Source organism: Geotrypetes seraphini, chromosome 7, assembly GCF_902459505.1.
Source record: "Geotrypetes seraphini chromosome 7, aGeoSer1.1, whole genome shotgun sequence".
Lineage (NCBI taxonomy): Eukaryota > Metazoa > Chordata > Amphibia > Gymnophiona > Dermophiidae > Geotrypetes > Geotrypetes seraphini.
In genome coordinates, this window is record NC_047090.1 from 75,458,902 (window position 1) to 75,480,953 (window position 22,052).

The following is a 22,052-nucleotide window of genomic DNA, read 5'->3' on the forward strand; positions in this document are numbered from 1 at the left end:
AACTGTAGGGCTGGACAAATGACCTTCCAAAAGAATGTGACACCAGAAGTTGACCAAAGTTGTGTGTTTGAGAACCACCACAAAAGACTCAACATAAGGCTGTGTTTCAGTGTTAGCCGCCTGCTTCAGGAGTCATAATATCTTATAAATCTCTCTGTTGTATGTTTCTAACTCTCTGAAGACACGAGAGGAATCAATTGATCCTATCAAAGTGCTATGTTACATATTTGTAGAGATGAAACAGGAGTAATTGATTTTTCTTACCAAAGTTGTCCTGTTGCTTGATATAAATCAGTACAATGTAGCACCATGGCAGCATCAAATGACCCCTCTTGTGTGCTCAGAGAGTTAGAAACATAAAATGGAGGGATTTACAAGATATTATGACTCCTGAGGCAGGCGACTAAAGCTGAAATATGGCAGGAGCCCATAAGGAAGCCGCTCAGCACCGAGCAACAGCATCAAATCGCATGCCTGCTCATGCTGCTCAGCGGCCGTAAAAACTCGCAGCAGCCAGTTAGCAGCGGGGCAGGAACCCAGAAAGTTCACTTCTGCCCACTGCACCTCCACTGGGGATCGGCAGTAGAGGTATGAGGCTAAGGCAGGGAGGGGGCAGGGGGCAAAGCCTGGGAGGGAGGGTGCAGAGTCTGTCAGGGGAGGGAGGGAAGGAAGAAAAGGAAGGAAGGAAGGGGGCTTGGTGCAATGCCTGACAAGGGAGGGAGGGAAGGGTGCTGGGTGCAGTGCCTGGCAGGAAGGGAGCTGGGTGCAGTGCCTGACAGGGGAGGGAGGGAAGAAAGGGTTTAGAGTCTGACAGGGGAGGGAGGGAAGGGTATTAGGTGCAGTGCCTGGCAGGAAGGGAGCTAGGTGCAGAGCATGACAGGGTAGGGCACTTGAATATTAAGCCGCCTGACTTATATTCGAGTCAACCATTTTTCCTCCTTTGGGGGGGGAAAGAGGGGTCTCGACTTATATTCGAGTATATACAGTATCAGGAAAGGAATGGAAAATAAAGATGAAAATGTTATAATGCCCTTGTATCACTCTATGGTACAACAGCACCTTGAATACTGTGCAGTTCTGGTTGCCATAGCTGAAAAAAGATGTAGAGGGATTAGAAAAGATATAGAGAAGGGCAACAAAAATTATAAAAGGAATGGGACGATTTCCCTATGAGGAAAGGCTAAAGCAGCTAGGGTTCTTTAGCTTGAAGAAGAGATGGCTCAGGGATGATATAATAGAGGTCTATAAAATGATGAGTGGAGTGGAAAGAGTAGATGTGAATCGCTTGTTTATTATTTCCAAAAATACTGGGCCTAAGAGCATGTGATGAAGCTACTAAGTAGTAGATTTAAAACAGACCAAATAAAATATTTCTTCATACAACGTGTAATTAAACTCTGTAATTTATTGCCGGAAAATGTGGTGAAATCAGTTAGCTTAGCAGAATTTAAAAGAGGTTTGGATAATTTCCTAAAAGAGAAGTCCATAAGCCATTATTGAGAAAGCTTGGAAAAATCCACTGCTTATTCCTAAGCTAAGCAGCATAAAATCAGTATTACTACTTGGTATCTAGCTAGGTACTTGAAACCTGGCTTGGCCACTGTTGGAAAGAGAATACTGGACTTGATGGACTTTTGGTCTGTCCCAGTATGGAAATTCTTGTGAGTCTGAATGTTATGACCTCTCAGGAGGCTCCAGCACACATTTTCAGAATAGTTTTTTGAATTACTGGACCAGACTTCAACAAGGTTCCATCAATGGTCTCTACAAAGTCTAAGAGGATATCTGCAAGGGCGATATCTAAGAAACTGACAAACACACCTAAGTCCATAATGATACACTGGTACAGACATTTTAGAAATGTTGTGGGGAGGTGAAAATTCATGTACATAGTTAGGTGCAAAGTAATCTTAAGGTCTGGGGCTTTTCTGAGATGAGTAAAAAGACTACGAGAATACACACAAAAAAGCAATTTAGTGGACTTAATGCTCCCTTTCCATTGGCTTTGGAGCCTAGTTTATCTCTTTTGGGTGCTTTGGATACAGGTCAAAGCATGCATGGTTCCAATGTTAATGGTGGTCTTTTACCTCGAGAGTCAGTCACAGTTGACTTCTAGTAGTCTACATGGGTTCTGATAGAGTTTCCAGGAATACTTGCTCTGTAGAACTCAGGCTCAAAAACTCACAGTTCATGCATTTTCTCCTCTGCTCATTTAGACAAGAATCTAACGCAAAGTTTGATCCAGCACCTGTGGAAGAGCTATTCTGGTCATCTTATCCTTGATGTGCTCTATCAGTCAACTTCCTAACCAGTGCTGATGTACAGGTTCATTCCATGCAAACTCTATAATTGATAGAACCAGTAGGTATAGCTAAAACAGGTCTGGAGTCTTACTTCATAAGCTGGAGGATGGACTCAATAATGTAGCTACAGTGAGTATCATAACAATTTGAGACAAAGATTGGTGGAAAATCCCCAGTTAGGGGGAGAGCTTATAAGTAAATTAGCTCTCATCCTACCTTGATACTGTTACTGGGGAACTCCTGGGAATAAATCATAAAGCTTAAATGGGACTGGTTAATAAACCTCCAGAAATATGTTGATTTGCCATCAAAATAGTAGGGTAGTCGGATGTAACAGTGTCAATTAGCCTAAAGATGGCTGTGGAGCAGCATTCGCTGCCTTCAACTATATGTTAGAACATAAGAATAGCCTTACTGGGACAGACCAATGTTCCATCAAGCCCAGTAGCCCGTTCTCACGGTGGCCAATCCAGGTTTCTGGTGGAATGTCTGTTGGAGGCGTTCTGGAGTAGGATGGCCAGCTCTGTCAGGTAGTTGGGGTCGTTGCCTGTCAGGATCTTAAAGGCAGTGAAGCCTAATTTTTAAACTTGATCCTTGTAGTTAAGGGTAGCAATATAGGACTGCAGGTCTTCTGATTTCCATAGTCCATATATGAGTTTTACTGCTGTATTTGAACTAGTTGTAGACGTGATAGTAATGTTTTAGAGCAAAGAACTAGTGTTACATTAGTCTAGTCGAGATAGGATTAGGGAAAGTCTCTGTTTCAAAGTATTTTCTGATGGATCTTAGCTTTCTCATCAAAAGGAAAGATTGTTTTATTATTGATTTTATGTGGCTTTTCATGGATAGGTGCCATGTATAGCACGTCTATCTTGAAGGTACTAAATATTAGTTTGTTTGTTTTTCTTTTTGGTTTTAGCCTAGGGGAGTTTTCAGGCGTGCAGCAGACTTCTCTCTGTTATGCTCTCTTTTTGAACTATCCTTCCTATCCAACATTATACAGTAGTTCCTCTTATACTTATTTTATTTCTTTAACTTTAATCTAAATTTGTAATATACAATGTGCACCACACAGAGAGTACTTATAATAAGCAGTATATCAAAATTTTAATAAGCTTGTAAAACTTTTTTTGTAATACCAATTCATATATGTAAATGCCAATATTTAGACATATATGTTGCTTAGGTGCCTCTGTTGATGTTTTAGATGTTGACAATTGTAAAATGGCTGTTCCCACTACAAGTACAGACATTCAAGCATGTAATTTTGAAAAGGATTCATGTCGGCAGATCCTTCTCTAAAATACTACCGGAATTTGATACATCCTGATCTAGATGTCTCAATTCCAATTTCTACATTCTATTGAAAAGGAGGCTGCATATATAAACTTAAATCTTTGCTGCTTTTTTTGTCATTTTGCCATTAAAGAGCCAAGTATTACATCAACTGTGCAAAATATAAGAAAAATTTGGCTGTCTCTGAGAAAATGACTATAAAGAGATTAGGTTCTTTTATAGTAGATAGATGTGTCATTCTGGACGGATGAATAATATCTCAGTGCTCATTAGCCATGCAGAAGGAATCCACTCCAACTTTTGAATCCCTCCTTCTTCACTAGAGGGTTCTGTGCCCCTTTCAGTTTGTACCAAAGCAGGTTAATAGCCCTATAAAGAAACATATTTGAAGGAGGGATATGGGGAAAATCGTCAAAGTAGGGAACAGAGGGAACCTGCTGGGAGACCAAATATACTTCCCACAGAGAATCAGAAATAAGATATAACAGAGATAAGGGCCACCACTGTATCTGGCGCACAGGCACCTGCCTGCGACCCCGAGGGCTCGCTCTGTGGCAATAAGGGCAAAGCAATACACCCTTCATCCTGAGTCTCCTCTGAAAGGCCCAACAGATCTTGGCCAGCCTCTGAAACTGAGGCTGCCAGACAATCCATGGGGATTTTGGTCACCCTGAAAGGCTCTCCACATTAGATTGACAAATTGTGGAGAAAATACTATGTAAGGCAGGACTGAGTCTTGTTTAGTTAACTCTATCTTGTGTCTCTTGGGCTCTGTAGTCTCCATACCTCTGCATTTAGGACAGCTATTCTTGGGTTCTAGAAGGGATTTAGTCACAACAGACTCCCCAACCTTTTCTTGGCCCTAGAGCTCAAAGGGAGGCTAAGCTAACTGATCCCATCCCCTTCACGTGCTGTGCAGCATGTGGCACAAAGGCGCTCTTTGGGTGCCCTTCCAGCGCAACACTGGCATAAATTAGGGGTAAATGAGACTGAGGACTCTACCCCTGCCAGTTTTGAGGCAAAATGAAGTGATTTGAAGCATCTGGTGAACTTTAAAAAAAGGGAAATCCAAGATGGCTGCCACGGTAGCATTTTGGAATCAAAAAACAGCTCCAAAATGCTTTAACAAAAAGAAAAAAACAGTGATTTTAGGATTTCAAAAGTGGAGAAACCTAAGGGAAGAGTCAGAAACCCACAAAAACAGGTTTTACAGACCCCTCCCCCCCCCAATTTTCCTCATAGGCTGTAATAGCCTTACTCACTGTGACTGTTCTGGAAATGTGGTACAGCCTGCCTCAGCTCCAAAAGTAGCTGGATCTGGGAGAAGATATCACTGCCTAAAACCCCTCCAGCACTGAATCTTCTGGTTGCCAGTCTGACAGGTGTGTGACTTAACCTCAAAGCCCCATGATCCACGAACATGAAAAGGGGGAAGGCAAAATGCAACTGGCACCCTGCAAGACTCCGCTGAGCCCCCTATGGATGCCTCACAGCCTGTACTCAAGCCCCTATGACATGTAGAGGAGCAATGCTACAAGGGGAACAGATCCCGAGTAGAGAATGACATGGGGACAAATTTTCCCTGTCCCCGCAGGAACTTATTTTCCCATCCTGTCAAGTTCTTTTCCTGTCCCTATTCCATTCCTGCAAGCTCTGTCCTCATCTGCACAAGCCTCAAACACTTTAAAATCATAAGTGTTCGAGGCTTGTGTGGTTAAGGCGGAGCTTATAAGAATGGGACAGTGACAAAACTCACGGGGATGAGCTGGGAAAATTGAGCTCCTGTGGGGACGGGAAAAATTTTGTCCCTATGTCATTCTCTAATCATGAGCTCCAAAAGGTTTCTGCAGATTCTTCAACAGGTACCACAGAGGGATTGGCCTGTCAGGTGCAGACCACAGTCTGCTTCTCCTCCATGCAGACAGAGCTGGACCCTCGACTAGGGGATCTCTTAGCACCAAAATCAGTCAAAAAGCTGTGAAAAGAAACAAAAAAAGATTGAAAAAAAATAAAGAGAAAGAGTAGATCAGAAAGACTCCTTCCAACTCACATGCACAAGGAAAAACTGAAGGGGGCAACAGAGCCGTCAAGTGAAGGTGGAGGGATTCAAAAGCTTGAATGGATTCCTTCTACACGGCTCGCAAGCACTAGGATATTACCTGTCCATCCAAATGACAAACCTATTCACCAGAAATTTGATTGCAGACCTATCCTAGAGATCTAGTAATGTCTGTAAAAAAAAAAAAAAAACCTGGCAAGCTGATACAATGATATATACTATACAATCTCTGTTCTCAAGAGAATAAAAACAAATGTGTAGCAAACAGATTATGTTTCTAGAAAACAATAAGAGGAAAAAATAAGCAAAAGAACATCAATTTGACCCGATGCAGACCTTGGTTCTCTATTTCTCCTTAGTAAATTAACAAATGTTTCAATTTCTTTTGCTGTAATGTGTTTTTCCAATAATTTTCTGTTATTGTGCAGCAAGGCTGTGATGGTATCTTCTGCCAAAATATCATATCCAATCTGGGACTGCATCACGCAAAAGTGTTTTGCAATGTATTCCTGAAAAATAACAAAAAAGCACCCCCATGATTTATTAGCTTATCAGAAAATATGAATATACTCTCCTTTCTTTTTCTTTCTTGAGTACCACTTTCAAAAGTAATAAATTAAGAGTCATACTAGTGCTTGGAATTCTCTCTTTCATTCTAAAATGCAAGAACTTTGAAGATTTTTCATTAATGCAAACTTATAAGCCTTCATAAGTTCCAGAAAAGAAGTGTAGTTTTACCGCATTAGGAACTATACTTGTCACACCCATGATTTTATGTATCAGTAAAACCTACTTGAGGTAAGGTTCTTTCAATGATTTTTTTCAAGTAGGAGGACAATCTTTACTATAATAAAGATATATAAAATCACCAGAGCAGCCTTTTTGAATCAGTTGGAAAATGAGAAAATGCTTTCTTGTTTCCTTTTATCTCTTCAGTTAATTAAATAACTGTATGCTTCTGAAGCACCAGAAATAACATTAACATTTTTATCTTGTATTTTTAGTATTGTTTTATACAGCTAGGGCCTGATTCTGCATAGGATGCCTGGTCTCAGCAGCCGCCTAACCCTGCCTAACCACCTCAATTCTCTAACCTGCATCCATGTCACAGATGCCGTTTAGAAGAATCGTGTTGCTGCTGAACTGATCGTGGCAAGGGAATCTCCCTGCCGCGATCAGCTGAGTGGCAGCGGTAGGGGACCCCAAACCCCACCGCAAGTTCCTCCCGCCACCACCCCAATCACCCCCACACACACATTGTCTGCGGCAGAAGGGATGACCACTCCCTCTTGTTGGAACCCCCAAAACAATCCCTGGCAGGAGGGATGACCAATCCCTCCTGCTGCAAACCCTGAAACAATCCCCAGCAGGAAGGATGTCCACTGCCTCCTGCCAACACCCCCACGAAATACATGAATCCCCCCTCCCCCCGGTACCTTTATAAGCAAGGCTGGCTGGAGGGATGCCATCATCCTCTGTCTGGCAGGCCTGCCTCTTCAGAATGGTGGGCCTTCCCCTTCCCGGTACATCCTGGGATACACTGGAGAGAGGCCTAAATCCCTGATTAGCCAGATTCCATAGGAGGGAGGGGCTTTAGGCATCTGGGCCAACTGGAGTCTTAGGCCTCTTTCTCAGTGCATTCTGGGATGCACTGGGACTGGCCTAAGACTTCGATTGGCCAGATCTCTAAGGCCACTCCTATGGGATCTGGCCAATCGGAGTCTTAGGCTACTCCCAGTGCATCCCAGAATGCACTGGGAAAGAGGCCCAAGACTCCGGTTGGCCCAGGTACCTAAAGCCCCTCCTATGGGTCTTGGCCAATCAGGGCCTTAGGCCCCTCCTCAATGCATCCTAGGCCGGCCTTGCATATAAAGGTACAGGGGTCCGGGTGGGCTTTGGGAGGTTAGGGGTTGGAATTTCTGGGGGTGAGGGGGTCATGTGTTCAGGGGGCTGCTGGCATGAAGGCATTGGCATTCCTCCTGCAATGGATGTTGGGGGGGGTGGCTATTACTCCTGCCATGTATGTTGGGGGGGTACCACCAGGATGTAGTGGGCATCCCTCCTGCCAGGGATTGTTTCAGGGTTTGCAGGAGGAGGGATTGGGCATCCTTGCTGTCGCAGACAGTGGGGGGAAGTTCATGGGAGGTGGTGGAAGATAGTGGGCATCCCTCCTGATGGCCAACTTGCAGTGGGGTTCGGGGGTTCCCTGTCGCAGCCGCTCAGCAGGTCACGGCAGGGAGACTTCCTTGCCACGATCAGTTTAGCGGCTGCATCTATTTGAAATGTAGGCCAGCATTTTGCTGCCCTACATTTCAGGTACTAGGGAGACGCCTAGGGCCACTTAACTTTGCCTAAGGCCACTTCCAGGTGAAACCACACCTACACCCAGCCTTGGGTGAGCTTAAGCGTCTCTAGGCGCCTCCCCACATCCACAACAGATGCTTACAGTGTAGAAGGTCTGCCTCGGGTTGTTGTTGTTTTTTTTAGAAAATGTGTGCCCTAATTGGCTGGTTAGACAGCGGTAGGACACCTACTGCCACCTACAATTGGGACACCGTTTATAGAATTTGATAGTTTATAGAATTTGGCCTCAAATATATAATGATAGTTTTTCTTCACAATAGTAATAATCCAGCCTAGCCAATATATTTTTCTCATACATAAGGTGACAAATGCATAAATTACACTAAGGCATATATGTATCTTGCAGATAACTAGATATACACATTTATCTAAAAGACAATTAGTAACAGTGTGCACAAATGCATATTATATACCACATTTTATACAATGGGACCCTTGGCAAATAACATGCATCAAGTGTTAGCTCATGCTATTAGTCAATTACTCCTCAAAAATGGATGTCTGTCTAGTAAAAAATGAACATACACACAAATACAGATATATTATTACTGTTCTTTTTCACAGAAAATAAAATTGACCTGATTTTTCCTATAGTCCTGCTGCGAGTGTCTGAGGATCCTGTAGCACAATCTCAAAACATATTTGTATGGAGCATATCTCTGGTCACCCAGATCTTCAAGTCTAAGCATTGACCCTTCTCCAGCTTTATCTTTAAATGGTGCTTTAAGAATTCCAAATATCTGTAAAACATGAAAACCACTGTTGCATAAGAACAGAGACAAAATTATTCAGTTTTTCCTGCCATATTTTATGAATTCACGACAATAATAGGAGACTGACTAATGGTGATAAATACCAGTGAGGAGAAAGTGGCTGACACTCCAAAAAATGCTCAGAAAAGTGAAACTCTGAAGGGGGGGTGGAAACCTCCTCTTGAGGGAAGAGTTTACCGTCCAATCATCGCATTGATACGTGAAAATGCACTTTCTGACCACTGGTAAAAATGTTGAATTGTTTTTGCAAGCTCAACACAAGTTGTTCAAAAGTCTCTAATGCAGAAATATCTCTCAATGGAAAAATAATGCACACTTATCTCAAAAATCTTAAAACTCTCAGGGACCCCTGAGAGTTTTAAGATTTTTGAGATAAGTGTGCATTATTTTTCCATTGAGAGATATTTCTGCATTAGAGACTTTTGAACAACTTGTGTTGAGCTTGCAAAAACAATTCAACATTTTTACCAGTGGTCAGAAAGTGCATTTTCACGTATCAATGCGATGATTGGACGGTAAACTCTTCCCTCAAGAGGAGGTTTCCACCCCCCCTTCAGAGTTTCACTTTTCTGAGCATTTTTTGGAGTGTCAGCCACTTTCTCCTCACTGGTATTTATCACCATTAGTCAGTCTCCTATTATTGTCGTAGCTATTTTTCTGACTAGTATTGATACATTAGTCCCTGTAATCTCTTCAACATATTTTATGAATTAGCTGGACTAAAACCTGATAACAGAAAATTCACCCATTCCAATCCTTCAATAACCCCTCTCCCCTGCCATTGCTACCACATATGTACACAGACACACTAGCGACAACCTATGATATGCATGTAGCTTAATTAGTTAATAAGCCAATTAATGGCAATATTTAAGCACTATCAATTGATGTTGTCACCAATTAGGATTTGCATGCGCATCTAACTATGCACTATTCTATAACACTGGGTGCAAAAATCCCATATTACACAACCCAAATGGGGACAAGACCAAGGGAGGAGTGTAGACTAGAGAATGAAACAAGGATAAATTTGTCCCCATCCCCATGAGTTCTGTCCCCATTCCTGTCCCATCCCTGTAAGCTCTGTCCTCATCTGCACTAGTGTTCGAGGCTTCTGCAGATGAGAACCGAGCTTACAGGGATGGGACAGGGACAGAACTCGCGATAATGGGACGAGGACAGCAAGCAATGAAGGCTCAGGCTGATACTGCAAACACAACTCCTAATGCAGCACCATCTTCCAGTGAAGACACCAGCTTCTTCTGCTTCTATGAATCAAATAAAGGGGACAACGCTGTGCAGTATGCATTAGATCTTTTCTTGCACGTTATATATCCAGTCTCTAGCACTATCCAACTGTGAAGGAAGTGTTATTCTGAAGAATACGAGCCTTCCGTGAAGGGCACCAGTGGAAAGACTCTTCAGCATTGGTGGACAGAGTCTTACATCATGCAAGAACAGTTTAACCTACGAGCATTTTGAAATGCTTTTAATGCTCAGAGCCAATAAGAAAACTCATTTGAAAATAAAGTACCCATTGTAATGTTAATTTAGTTATAATTAATAGACAAAGTAGCTATTAAATACCTAGTTAATTTTTTAGTAGCTAGTAAAGTAACTATTTACATTTAGTGAAAAGTAACTGAAATTAGTAACTAGTTACTTTTTATCCCATATAACTTAGTAACGGTAACTAGTTACTTTTTTACAGTAACTAGCACAGCACTATTCTAATGGTAATTCCACTTCTATAGCTAAAACTTTGATTTGTACTTAAGCCCTTGATCACTTCATCACTGAGCTGAGGACGATCAAGACCAACAATGATCTTAGTAAAATCAGGTTTTATTTTCAGTTCAGTGGCAGAGTCCAGCATTTTTCCATTTTTTTATCGCTTAATGTCTTACCATCTAAGGCAGTCACCAAGTACCTGAAAGACAGTTTGTCTATGTGCATGTTACAGACAATTCATATCAGTTTCCTTTGTAGCTTTTCTTCAACATAATGCATTGTTCCTCCCTTCCAACCAGTGTTTACATTGCAGGAATCACCTCCAATAGCTTGAAGAGTTTTATCTTTGCTTCCTTCTCTCAGCCACACAACCAAATTATCAGCAATTATTTCTGTATGTGATTTCTCTTTAGTTGCTTTTGCAGGAATTAAGGGGACCTTTTACAAAGGCGCGGTAGCGGTTTAACACGTGGAATACCACCTGCCGTGCTAGTACCTAACGCCTCCATTGACGAGGCGTTAGGATTTTAGGCTGCCGCGGGGGTTAGCGCGTGTTGAAATGTTCGACGCACTAACCCCCACAGCGCGCCTTGATAAAAGGAGCCCTAAATGTCACAGATATGAGGGGGTGCTGAAAAGTTCTCAGCCCAACCACCTTTCTAAATTCTGAGCGTTATTTTGCCACTGTAGCTGAAAAGAGTGTTATTTTATTTTGCAATGTGCCAATTTGCAGAATCGTAATGCTTTGTTTTGACATTGTTTCAGATCATTGATTGAACCATGTCAACGGAAAGTGTGGAATTTTCAAGTGTATGACTCTGAACCGTCATGAAGTTCTTATTCCTACAGAAGAAAACTCCAAAGGAAATCCATGAATGTTTAATGCAAACATTGAGTGACAAATTCCCATCATACTCCACAGTGAAGAAGTGATGTGCAAACTTTCAGCGTGGCGATTTTGAGACCATGCCCATGACCTGATTTTGGCAGACCGGCTAAAACAATTGCTTAGACCAGGGGTGTCCAATGTCGGTCCTCGAGGGCCGCAGTCCAGTCGGGTTTTCAGGATTTCCCCAATGAATATGCATGAGATCTATTTGCATGCACTGCTTTCAATGCATATTCATTGGGGAAATCCTGAAAACCCGACTGGACTGCGGCCCTCGAGGACCGACATTGGACACCCCTGGCTTAGACACTACAGATATCCAGGGAACGTGTTGGATGTATAATCCATGAGCAGCTGGGTTTGCAGAAGCTGTCAGCCAAGTGGGTGTCCAAATGTTTGAATGCTGATTAGAAACTACATTGAGTGGACACTTCCAAGTTGATTTTGCGGCATTTTCAGTGAGCTGGTGCCAATCTTTTATAACGACTAGTTACTGTTGATGAAACATGGTTACACTACTATGATCCTGAGACTGCACTCAAGTTTCTCCAAGGCCAAGGAAATTCAAGACACACAAATCAGCAGGAACGGTGATGGCCACAAGTGTTTAGAGATCAGGAAGGTGTTGTAATGACTATCTTCCAAGAGGCCAAACAGTTAATGCAGAATACTACTGTAACTTACTGTACCGATTAAAGGAGGTACTGAAAGAAAAAAAGGAGAGGGAAATTGTGGAAAGGAGTTCTCTTTTGGGAAGTTAATGCACCTGCTCACAAGACTGGCAAAACGATGGTTGTTTTGATGCAGTTAAGGTTTCAGTGCATAGATCATACAACCTACTCACCAGATCTTGCTCCATCTGACTATTTTAAAAAAAATATGAAAGGACAACAATTTTCAAGTGATTCAGAGGTGATTGCAGCAATGGAGCAGTATTTCAGAGTATTTTTTGGAAGGTTATAGAAACTTTAGTCATGATGTGGCCAAGTGTATTAAACTTAGGGGTGAATATGTGGAATAACTCATAAGTTTCATAGCTCCTTGTCATTCTTTTCTTGGTTGGGCTGAGAACTTTTCAGCACCCCCTCGTATCTGCCTTCTGGCTCCATATAAACTGTGTAATGTTCCTCTTGCACCATACCCAGATACATTTTGCCATTTTCTTCTACCTTTAATAAGACACTGGTATCATCATGACACACATTTTAAAAAATGCAATTGATGCCATTCTGCTGCAGTTCATCCTCAAACTGTACATCCAATTGTTTCATGATTCTCACTTGAGCCCTCTTTACCTTGTTGTGATTAATCACCAAAAGCAGAGTCTAACTGAGTGATGAGTTTTGCATAAATCCAGTATGGTGTCTTAAACTGGCAGGGGTTATGTTGGTTATATCCTCAGTTTTATATTTTGGTCTCTTCCTAGCTTTGCCTAAAGAAACAGGAGCTTCCTCCATTGGTTCTTCCACCACGTCATCTGCATTTCCATTTTTCCACTTCAAGCACTCTCCATCATCTCTTGCTCTTCTGTTCTTTATTCACTCTTCATTCTGCAGTTTTCTTATTCCTCCTTCCTTTTTGACTGCTTTTCTTTCTGTAGTTCTTGTCTTCTGGTCTCATGGAGGTCAACTGCTCCATCTGTTGAGGTCTAACACTTTCATCTTTGACCATTTTTAAAGGCTAATTAAATCACAGGAATCATTTTCTCTCTGATGCAGTCAAAAAATATGTGTATTCCACTAACACAGGCAGAATTGCATCCCACATCAGTACAACTCTATTTCACACTTGTAGGTAAATATGTCCAGCTTCACCATAAATCTTTCTCTTCCAGTTTTGTTCTGCCAACAGAAACTTTTCTGGCTTGATTTCAACTTTGCTTTAATCCTAACATGGTTGTTTATAACAGGACCACTGAATTTTGGATTAGCTTTATACTACTGAGCAAGTAATCCAGTCGTTAGGTCATTGATCAGTTCATCAGTGCTATCATTTCGTCTGTCATGATCACTGATGTTTCTCAAATACACTCGTATCTAATGAAATCCCTGATGGTAGTTCAGCTACAGGTAGTTCTCTGCTTAATCCCACCAAATTATGTAAATGAGTCCAAACTTGCAGTATTGCTTTTCTTTTGGGCATTTTCAATATTAGATTATCGCTATGACGATGCTACGCTGAAAACCTGTGAATGAGAAAATTAAACTAATGTGCTAGTATCAATATGGTTAAATAAGATAAATTCATATTTGGGACACAAAGGCATTAATATGCAATGTAAACACATAAAAACTATCAGAGTATGTAAACATATTTCAATACAGTCGACTCCGTTTAAATGCAAGGCTTCCGGACCAGACCACCATGTGTACTTAAAAGGAGTGTGTACCACTTTTAAGTCAGGAAAAATCACAGTACACTGTAGTCAAATGCAATAAAACTTTTATTCAGCAAAAAACACACCGAATACAATCTAACATGGTTCAGTTATAGAAACAGCACTATTCCATCTAATGCAATACACTGTAAACCTTTCTTTAAAGCCTACATTCTACTGAAATAATCGTCATTGTTTTCTGCACGCAGATTGCACGATTCAGGCTGTGTATCTGACTACTGATGCTGTAAAACTGTCCATAGTTGTGACATCCATTTATCTCCAGATAACGCAGCATGTAGGGACTTCAGCGCATCTAAGAAGGAAACAATCTCTGCAGGTGTTTCATTAGTTGTGATGACCGCAGCAGTATCTCCATCCTCATCAGACTCTTGGTTGTCTGCAGTGTCCTTTATGACTGTACAGATATCGAAATTAGTGCTTTCAGATGATGTGAGCACATCGTTGTCAACTGTGACATACAGCTCAAACTCTTCATGGCGAGAGTCCAACTGGGAGGTCAATGGATGAAGTGTCAGCTTCAGTTGTCTCATCAGACTCGTGACCGAAGCTCGCCCGTCAATAGCAATTTGAAATTGTTGATGATGAGACTCGACTCCACACACCTCCCGTACCATGTGAAGACTCGAGAACTGTCATTTCTTGCGAGCTCAGATGCTCAGGGGCTAGATTCCGTGCTTGCATCAATCAATCAATGCTGTCACATATCTTAAGACGAGTGACATGTAATGACATTTGAAGTTAGTGATTATCCCTTGGTCCATCGGTTGGATCAAAGAGGTCGTGTTTGGCGGAAAAAACACAAGTTTGATGTTGGTTAGTCTTACGTCATTGCTGTGTGCTGCACAGTTATCACACAGCATTATAATGTGCCTCCTACACCTTCTCATCAAATTGTCAAGCTTCTGTAACCATTCAATCTACAATATCACCGTCATCCATACATTTTTGTTGCTTTCATATTCAACAGGCAGGCCTTTAATGTTTTTGAAGCAGTGAGGAGTTTGAATCTTCCCAATCACCAGTGGCTCGAGCTTTTCACTACCGTCCATATTGCAACTGAGCAGCAATGTCAATCGTTCCTTTGGCACCTTGAAGCCAACAGTTTTGCTGCCTTTCAAAGCCAATGTTTCATCAGGGATGGCACGCCAGTACAGGCCCGTCTCATAGAAACATAGAAGATGAGGGCAGAAAAGGGCTACAGCCCATCAAGTCTGCCCACTCTGCTTACCCACCCCCTGTCTATGCCCTAATGACCCAATTTTCTTATCTTGACCCTCGTAGGGATCCCACATGGGTATCCCATTTATTCTTAAAGTCTGGCACGCTGTCTGCCTTGATCACCTGCACTGGAAGTTTGTTCCAATGATCAACCACTCTCTCTGTGAAGAAATACTTTCTGGTGTCGCCATGAAATTTTCCGCCCCTGAGTTTCAGTGGGTGCCCTCTTGTGGCCGAGGGTCCCTTGAGAAAGAAAATATCATCTTCCACTTCGACACGTCCCGTGAGGTACTTAAATGTTTCGATCATGTCTTCCCTCTCCCTACATTCCTCGAGAGTGTAGAGCTGCAATTTGCTCAGTCTCTCTTCATACGAGAGACCCTTGAGCCCCGAGATCATCCTGGTGGCCGTCCGCTGAACCGATTCAATTCTGCGCACATCTTTACTGTAATGTGGCCTCCAGAATTGCACACAGTACTCCAGATGAGGTCTCACCATGGCCCTGTACAAAGGCATTATGACTTCAGGCTTTCGGCTGACGAAACTTCTATTGATACAACCCAATATCTGCCTTGCCTTAGATGAAGCCTTCTCCACTTGATTGGCAGTTTTCATGTCTGCACTGATGATTACTCCTAAATCTCGTTCTGCTGAAGTCCTAGTTAAAGTTTCTCCGTTCAAGAACTACATCCTGCATGGATTTCCGCTTCCGAGGTGCATGACCTTACATTTCTTAGCATTGAAGCCTAGCTGCCAGGTTGAGGACCAACTTTCCAATGTAAGCAGGTCCTGCGCCATATAATTCTGTAAACTGCATTCACTTACTATATTACATAGTTTGGCGTCATCGGCGAATAGTGTTATTTTACCTTAAAGCCCTTGAGTCAGATCCCCTATGAATATGTTGAAAAGGAGTGGACCCAGGACCGAGCCCTGCGGCACTCCACTGGTCACCTCCGATGTTTTAGAGAGGGTACCATTAACCACCACCCTCTGAAGTCTGCCACTCAGCCAATCATTGACCCATGCAGTTAGTGTCTCTCCTAACCCCATCGATTCCATCTTGCTTAGCAGCCTGCGGTGTGGGACACTGTCAAAAGCTTTACTGAAGTCCAGGTACACGACGTCCAAAGACTCTCCCAAGCCCAACTTTCTTGTTACCCAGTCAAAGAAGCTGATGAGATTGGATTGGCAGGACCTACCCTTGGTGAATCCATGCCGACTGGGATTCCGAAGATTCCCTTCATTCAAGATCGTGTCCAATTTGCTTTTAATTAGTGTTTCCATGAATTTGCACACTATTGATGTGAGACTCAGAGGTCTATAATTCGCAGCCTCTGCCCTGCAACCCTTTTTATGCAGAGGAATGACATTAGCTAGTTTCCAGTCCAGGGGAACTTTTCCCTTACTTAGGGAGAGATTGAATAGCTCAGCCAACGGTTTTGCCAGGACATCGCTCAATTCTCTGAGCACTCTTGGGTGCAAATTGTCTGGTCCCATGGCTTTGTTCACCTTGAGTCTTGCCAGTTCACTGTAAACTTCACCTGGTGTGAACTCAAAATTCTGAAACGGGTCTTCTGTGCTTTGTGTTGCCTTCAACTGCGGACCGTGTCCTGGTGCCTCACAGGTGAAGACTGAGCAGAAGTATTCATTCAGTAGTTCGGCTTTATCGGAATCTGCTTCCACGTAACTTCCGTCCGGTCTTCTAAGGCGTGCTATCCTGCCTGTGTTCCTTTTTCTGTCACTAATATACCTGAAGAAGGATTTGTCCCCCTTTTTAATGTTTTTTGCCAGAATTTCTTCCACTCGAAGTTTTGCCTCCCTACTTGCCATTTTGACCGCTGTAGACCTGGTCCTATATTCTACCTTTGCCTTTCGAGGTCAAGGATCTAGAAATGTTCATAGAGGAAGCCCATCAGCACCACGTAGAGATCCCAGGGCTGGAAAACTGTACTCAGGAAACCCATGTGAGGAGAGAAGACACCCATGCAAACACAGAAGAAAACGAAGACGAGGTAGGAGACAACCGCACACCAGGAGGAATAGTGAGAGCACAGGAAGATGTCCCCCCACCCAAAGAACAGGAAACAATTTCAAGAGTATCAATGGAGGAAGATGACTGGCCCTACTCCAAGGACGTGGACCTACGCCCCCCAAGGAACTCCCAAATAAAGAAGATGGGGATCATCGTAGGCGACTCCATTATACGACACGTGGACAGCCACACCGCAGGAGGAAGAGAGGACAGAGTCGTCACCTGTCTGCCTGGAGCAAGAGTAAAGGATGTGACCAACAGGATCTCCAGGATCATAGATGGCGCACGGGGAGTGGACACCGCTGTGCTTATCCACGTGGGAACAAATGATGTGAGCGGGCAGAAGTATGACAGGGAAGAGATGAAGGGCCAGCTCCGCTCACTCGGAAGACAACTGAAGATCAGGGAGGTGAAGGTGGCCTTCTCTGAAATCCTCCCTGTACCAAGAGCAGATGGAAAGAGACAAGGGGAATTGCAAGTGATCAACGCCTGGATGAGACGATGGTGCGAAGACGAAGGCTTCGACTTCATGCGCAACTGGACGGCGTTCTGGGGAAAAAGCAAGTACTACAGAAGGGATGGACTACACCTCAACAAGGAAGGAGCAAGAGTTTTGGCAGGCAACATGAAGAAAGCAATAGAGAAGGCTTTAAACTGAAGGACAGGGGAAAGCCGACAGTCGACCACCGGTCGATGGCACGGACAACAGGATGCCCCGACGTAGGAACAAAGGACTACTACTCATACACAAGAGAGGTCGACCTCACAGCCAACAAAGGAGAACAAGCAGGAAGGGACAACTCAGACACAGGAGGGGATGACCACACAGCAAACATGGGAGATAACACAGGAGCAGTAAAGGATACCGTAAATGAAACTGTAAGGACATCCAAGAGTAGAAGGTCCAAAAAGGTAACACGAAGGGAACTTAGATGTATGTATACAAATTCTAGAAGTCTAGGAAACAAAATGGGAGAACTAGAGACGATAGCAAGACATGAGAACATGGATATCATTGGCATAACAGAAACATGGTGGAATGAAGAAAACAAATGGGACACAGTACTACAGGGATACAAACTATATAGAAGGGATCTAGAAGGGCAGAAAGGTGGAGGTATTGCCCTATATGTTAAAGAAGGAATAGATTCTGTTGGAATGATTACAACAGACAGGAAAGAGAAGCTGGAGTCCCTCTGGATCAAAATTCCTGGACACAATGGCGCAGATACAAAAATTGGCCTTTACTATCGTCCCCCAGGACAGGCGGAGGACACTGACTCAGAAATGATGGAGGAAATCAAACAAGTATGCAAGACAGGCAATGTAGTTATATTGGGAGACTTCAACTTCCCAGGAATAGACTGGAAACTAGGAGCCTCCAAATGCGGCAAGGAGGCCAAGTTCCTGGAGGTGCTAGGGGATTGCTTCCTGGAGCAAATGGTAAAAGAGCCGACAAGAGGCGACGCCACCTTGGACTTGGTCCTAAATGGTCTCACCGGACCGATAACAGAAGTAGAAGTCATGGTTCCACTGGGAACGAGTGATCACAATGTAATTAACTTTAAACTTGACATCGGGAAAGGGAAACATGCCAAAACCTTAACCACCACCTTAAACTTTAAAAAGGGTAAATACGATTGCATGAGAGCCATGGTAACAAAACGACTCGAGAAGATGGTGGACAAACTTGAAACAGTAGATCAGGCATGGTGCCTATTGAAAAATACTATTGCAGAAGCACAAGATCTCTACATTCCGAGGATTTCCAAAGATCGGAGAACTAAAGGCAAAGGAGAACCGGCATGGCTTACCATACAGGTGAAGGAAGCCATAAAAGAAAAGAAGGACTCTTTCAAAAAATGGAAATGCACGAAGACAACCGAAGCCTGGAACAAACATAAAGATGATCAGAAGAAATGTCACAAGGTGGTGAGGGATGCAAAACAGGACTATGAGGAAAAAATAGCCCGGGAGGCCAAAAACTTCAAGCCCTTCTTTAGATACGTGAAAGGGAAAAAACCTGCAAAAGAGGCAGTGGGACCCCTGGACGACAAGGGAAGAAAAGGGTACATCAAGGAAGATAAACAAATCGCAGACAAACTAAATTCCTTCTTTGCGTCCGTCTTTACGAAGGAGGACACCTCAACAATACCTGAAGCGGAGAAACTGTTTACAGGAGAAATAGAGGACAGCCTCACCACAGTTGAAGTGAACTTAGATCAGATATACTACCAGATCGACAAACTTAAAAGTGACAAATCCCCTGGATCGGATGAAATTTACCCGAGAGTCTTGAAGGAATTGAAGGTTGAAATCGGAGAGTTATTGCAAAAACTTGCAAACCTGTCAATCAGAACTGGTCAGATACCAGACGACTGGAGGAAAGCAAACGTCACGCCAATTTTCAAAAAAGGATCGAGAGGAGAACCGGGCAACTATAGACCTGTGAGTCTTACATCTGTCCCCGGCAAGATGATTGAATCACTGATCAAGGATAGCATAGTTCAGCACTTGGACACACACGACTTGATGAAACCCAGTCAACATGGATTCAGGAAAGGGAAATCGTGCTTGACGAATTTACTCCAATTCTTTGAGACCGTGAACAAGCAAATTGATAGTGGAAAGCCGGTGGACATAATATACTTGGACTTCCAGAAAGCATTTGACAAAGTTCCACACGAAAGACTTCTCAGGAAACTACAAAGCCATGGCATAGAGGGAGATATACAAAGATGGATAGGCAAATGGCTGGATAACAGGAAGCAGAGAGTGGGCATTAATGGGAAGTTCTCCGACTGGGAGAAAGTGACTAGTGGTGTACCCCAGGGCTCGGTACTTGGGCCGATCCTTTTTAATATTTATATCAATGACCTGGAAAACGGAACATCCAGTGAGATCATCAAGTTTGCAGACGACACAAAACTCTGCCGGGCAATCAGATCGCAGGAGGACAGTGAGGAACTCCAGAGCGATTTGTGTCGGTTAGAAAAATGGGCGGAGAAATGGCAGATGAAGTTCAACGTGGAGAAATGCAAGGTAATGCATTTAGGCAGTAAAAATAAGGAATACGAGTACAGAATGTCAGGTGCAACTCTGGGAAAAAGTGAACAAGAAAGGGATCTGGGTGTACTGATAGATAGGACCCTGAAGCCGTCGGCACAATGCGCGGCAGCGGCAAATAAGGCAAATAGAATGTTGGGCATGATAAAGAAAGGAATCTCGAGTAGATCGGAGAAAGTTATAATGCTGCTTTATATGGCAATGGTCAGACCCCACTTGGAATACTGCGTCCAACATTGGTCTCCCTACCTAAAGAAGGATATAAAACTGCTGGAGAGGGTGCAGAGACGAGCAACTAAACTAGTGAAGGGTATGGAGAAACTGGAATATGAGGATCGACTTAAAACACTGGGATTGTTCTCCCTTGAGAAAAGGAGACTGCGTGGGGATATGATCGAGACCTTCAAAATACTGAAAGGAATCGACAAAATAGAGCAGAGAAGATTATTTACATTGTCCAATTTGACACGGACAAGAGGACATGAGATGAAGCTAAGGGGGGACAAGTTCAGGACTAATATCAGGAAGTTCTGCTTCACACAGAGAGTGGTTGACATCTGGAATACTCTCCCAAGGGAGATTATTGCGGAATCGACAGTCCTAGGCTTCAAAAGCAAACTAGATGCATATCTCCTTGAGAGAGGCATATAAAGATATGGTTGGCTATAAAATAAAATATTCAAAAAATAGCAAAAGGAATATATTAAAAATTCACAAAAATTATTCCTATTTATATCCACTACTGTAGAGGAGTGAAACACAAGATAAGATATGTATTTCTAAATGGAGAAAAGACCTCAGTTTCTTCCAGGGAAAGGAAACAATCACCTGGAGGATCTCTATGTCTGCCGTATACAACTTAAAGCAGCATAGGAAAAAACATCCCTGGTCAATTTTGGCTATAAAATAAGCCAGGTGTATACCTGGCAGGGCCTCCGCGTGTGCGGATCGCCGGACTTGATGGACCGAAGGTCTGATCCGGAGATGGCGCTTCTTATGTTCTTATGTTTCTTTTCTCCGTGCGCTTGTAGGAGAGAAATGTTTTTTTCTTCTCCTTAATGAGGTGCGAGATCTCCGCGGTTACCCATTGGGGTTTATTGTTTCTTTGTCGTTTATTTACTGATTTTGTGAAGCGGCTAGTTGCTTCATGTATGGTTGATTTCAGTGTTAACCACTTAGCTTCTACATCATCGGTCTCCGCTTGGTCCTGCAGCGTCCGATGGACGAATCTCCCATGCGTGCGAAATCTGTGCCCCGGAAATTGAGTACCTTTGTTTTCGTGTTTGATCTAGGGAAGCCTTTCCTAAGGTTGAACCATACTATGTTGTGGTCGCTGGAGGCTAGCGTATCTCCTACTGAGACCTCTGAGACGCTTTCCCCGTTGGTGAGTACCAGATCGAGGATCGCCTGGGCCCTAGTGGGCGCCATTACCATTTGTTTGAGACGTGCTCCCTTTATGGAGGTTAAGAGCCTCCTGCTACCGCTGGTTGTCGCTGAAAATGAGTTCCAGTCTGCATCAGGCATATTGAAGTCCCCTAGCAGTACAGCTTCTCCTCGTAGAGTGATATTCTCTATGTCTTCAATTAATTCTGCGTCCATGTCTTCCAGTTGTCTTGGGGGTCTGTATACCATACCTAGATACAGGCATTTTTCTCTGCCTCTTGCCAGGTTTACCCAGAGGGACTCCCCGGTGTACTTGACATCTGTGATCCTGGTGGTTTTGATGTCCTCTTTAATGTATAGAGCTACCCCCCCCCCCCCTCCTAACCTGCCCTCTCTGTCCTGACGAAGTAGATTGTAGTCCGGTATAGCCATATCCCACCCATGTGAGTCCATGAACCACCGGTGTTGAAAACATCGTATGGTTAATATCCACTAATGACAGATGGCAACACTTCCATGACCCATCTTTCTGCA

At 43.2% G+C, this 22,052-nt stretch overlaps 1 protein-coding gene across 5 annotated transcripts in view; it reads right to left on the reverse strand.

Moving 5' to 3' along the window:
- ITPR2 (inositol 1,4,5-trisphosphate receptor type 2) overlaps nt 1-22,052 on the reverse strand; it is a 665,265-nt gene that overhangs the window by 434,581 nt on the left and 208,632 nt on the right. For all 5 annotated transcript variants that reach the window (XM_033951965.1, XM_033951964.1, XM_033951968.1 and 2 more), the window contains 2 exons: nt 8,601-8,762; nt 5,995-6,167 (listed from right to left, as the gene is read on the reverse strand). In XM_033951965.1, coding sequence (XP_033807856.1) covers nt 5,995-6,167; nt 8,601-8,762 — 335 coding nt within the window. The remainder of the gene's footprint in view (nt 1-5,994; nt 6,168-8,600; nt 8,763-22,052) is intronic.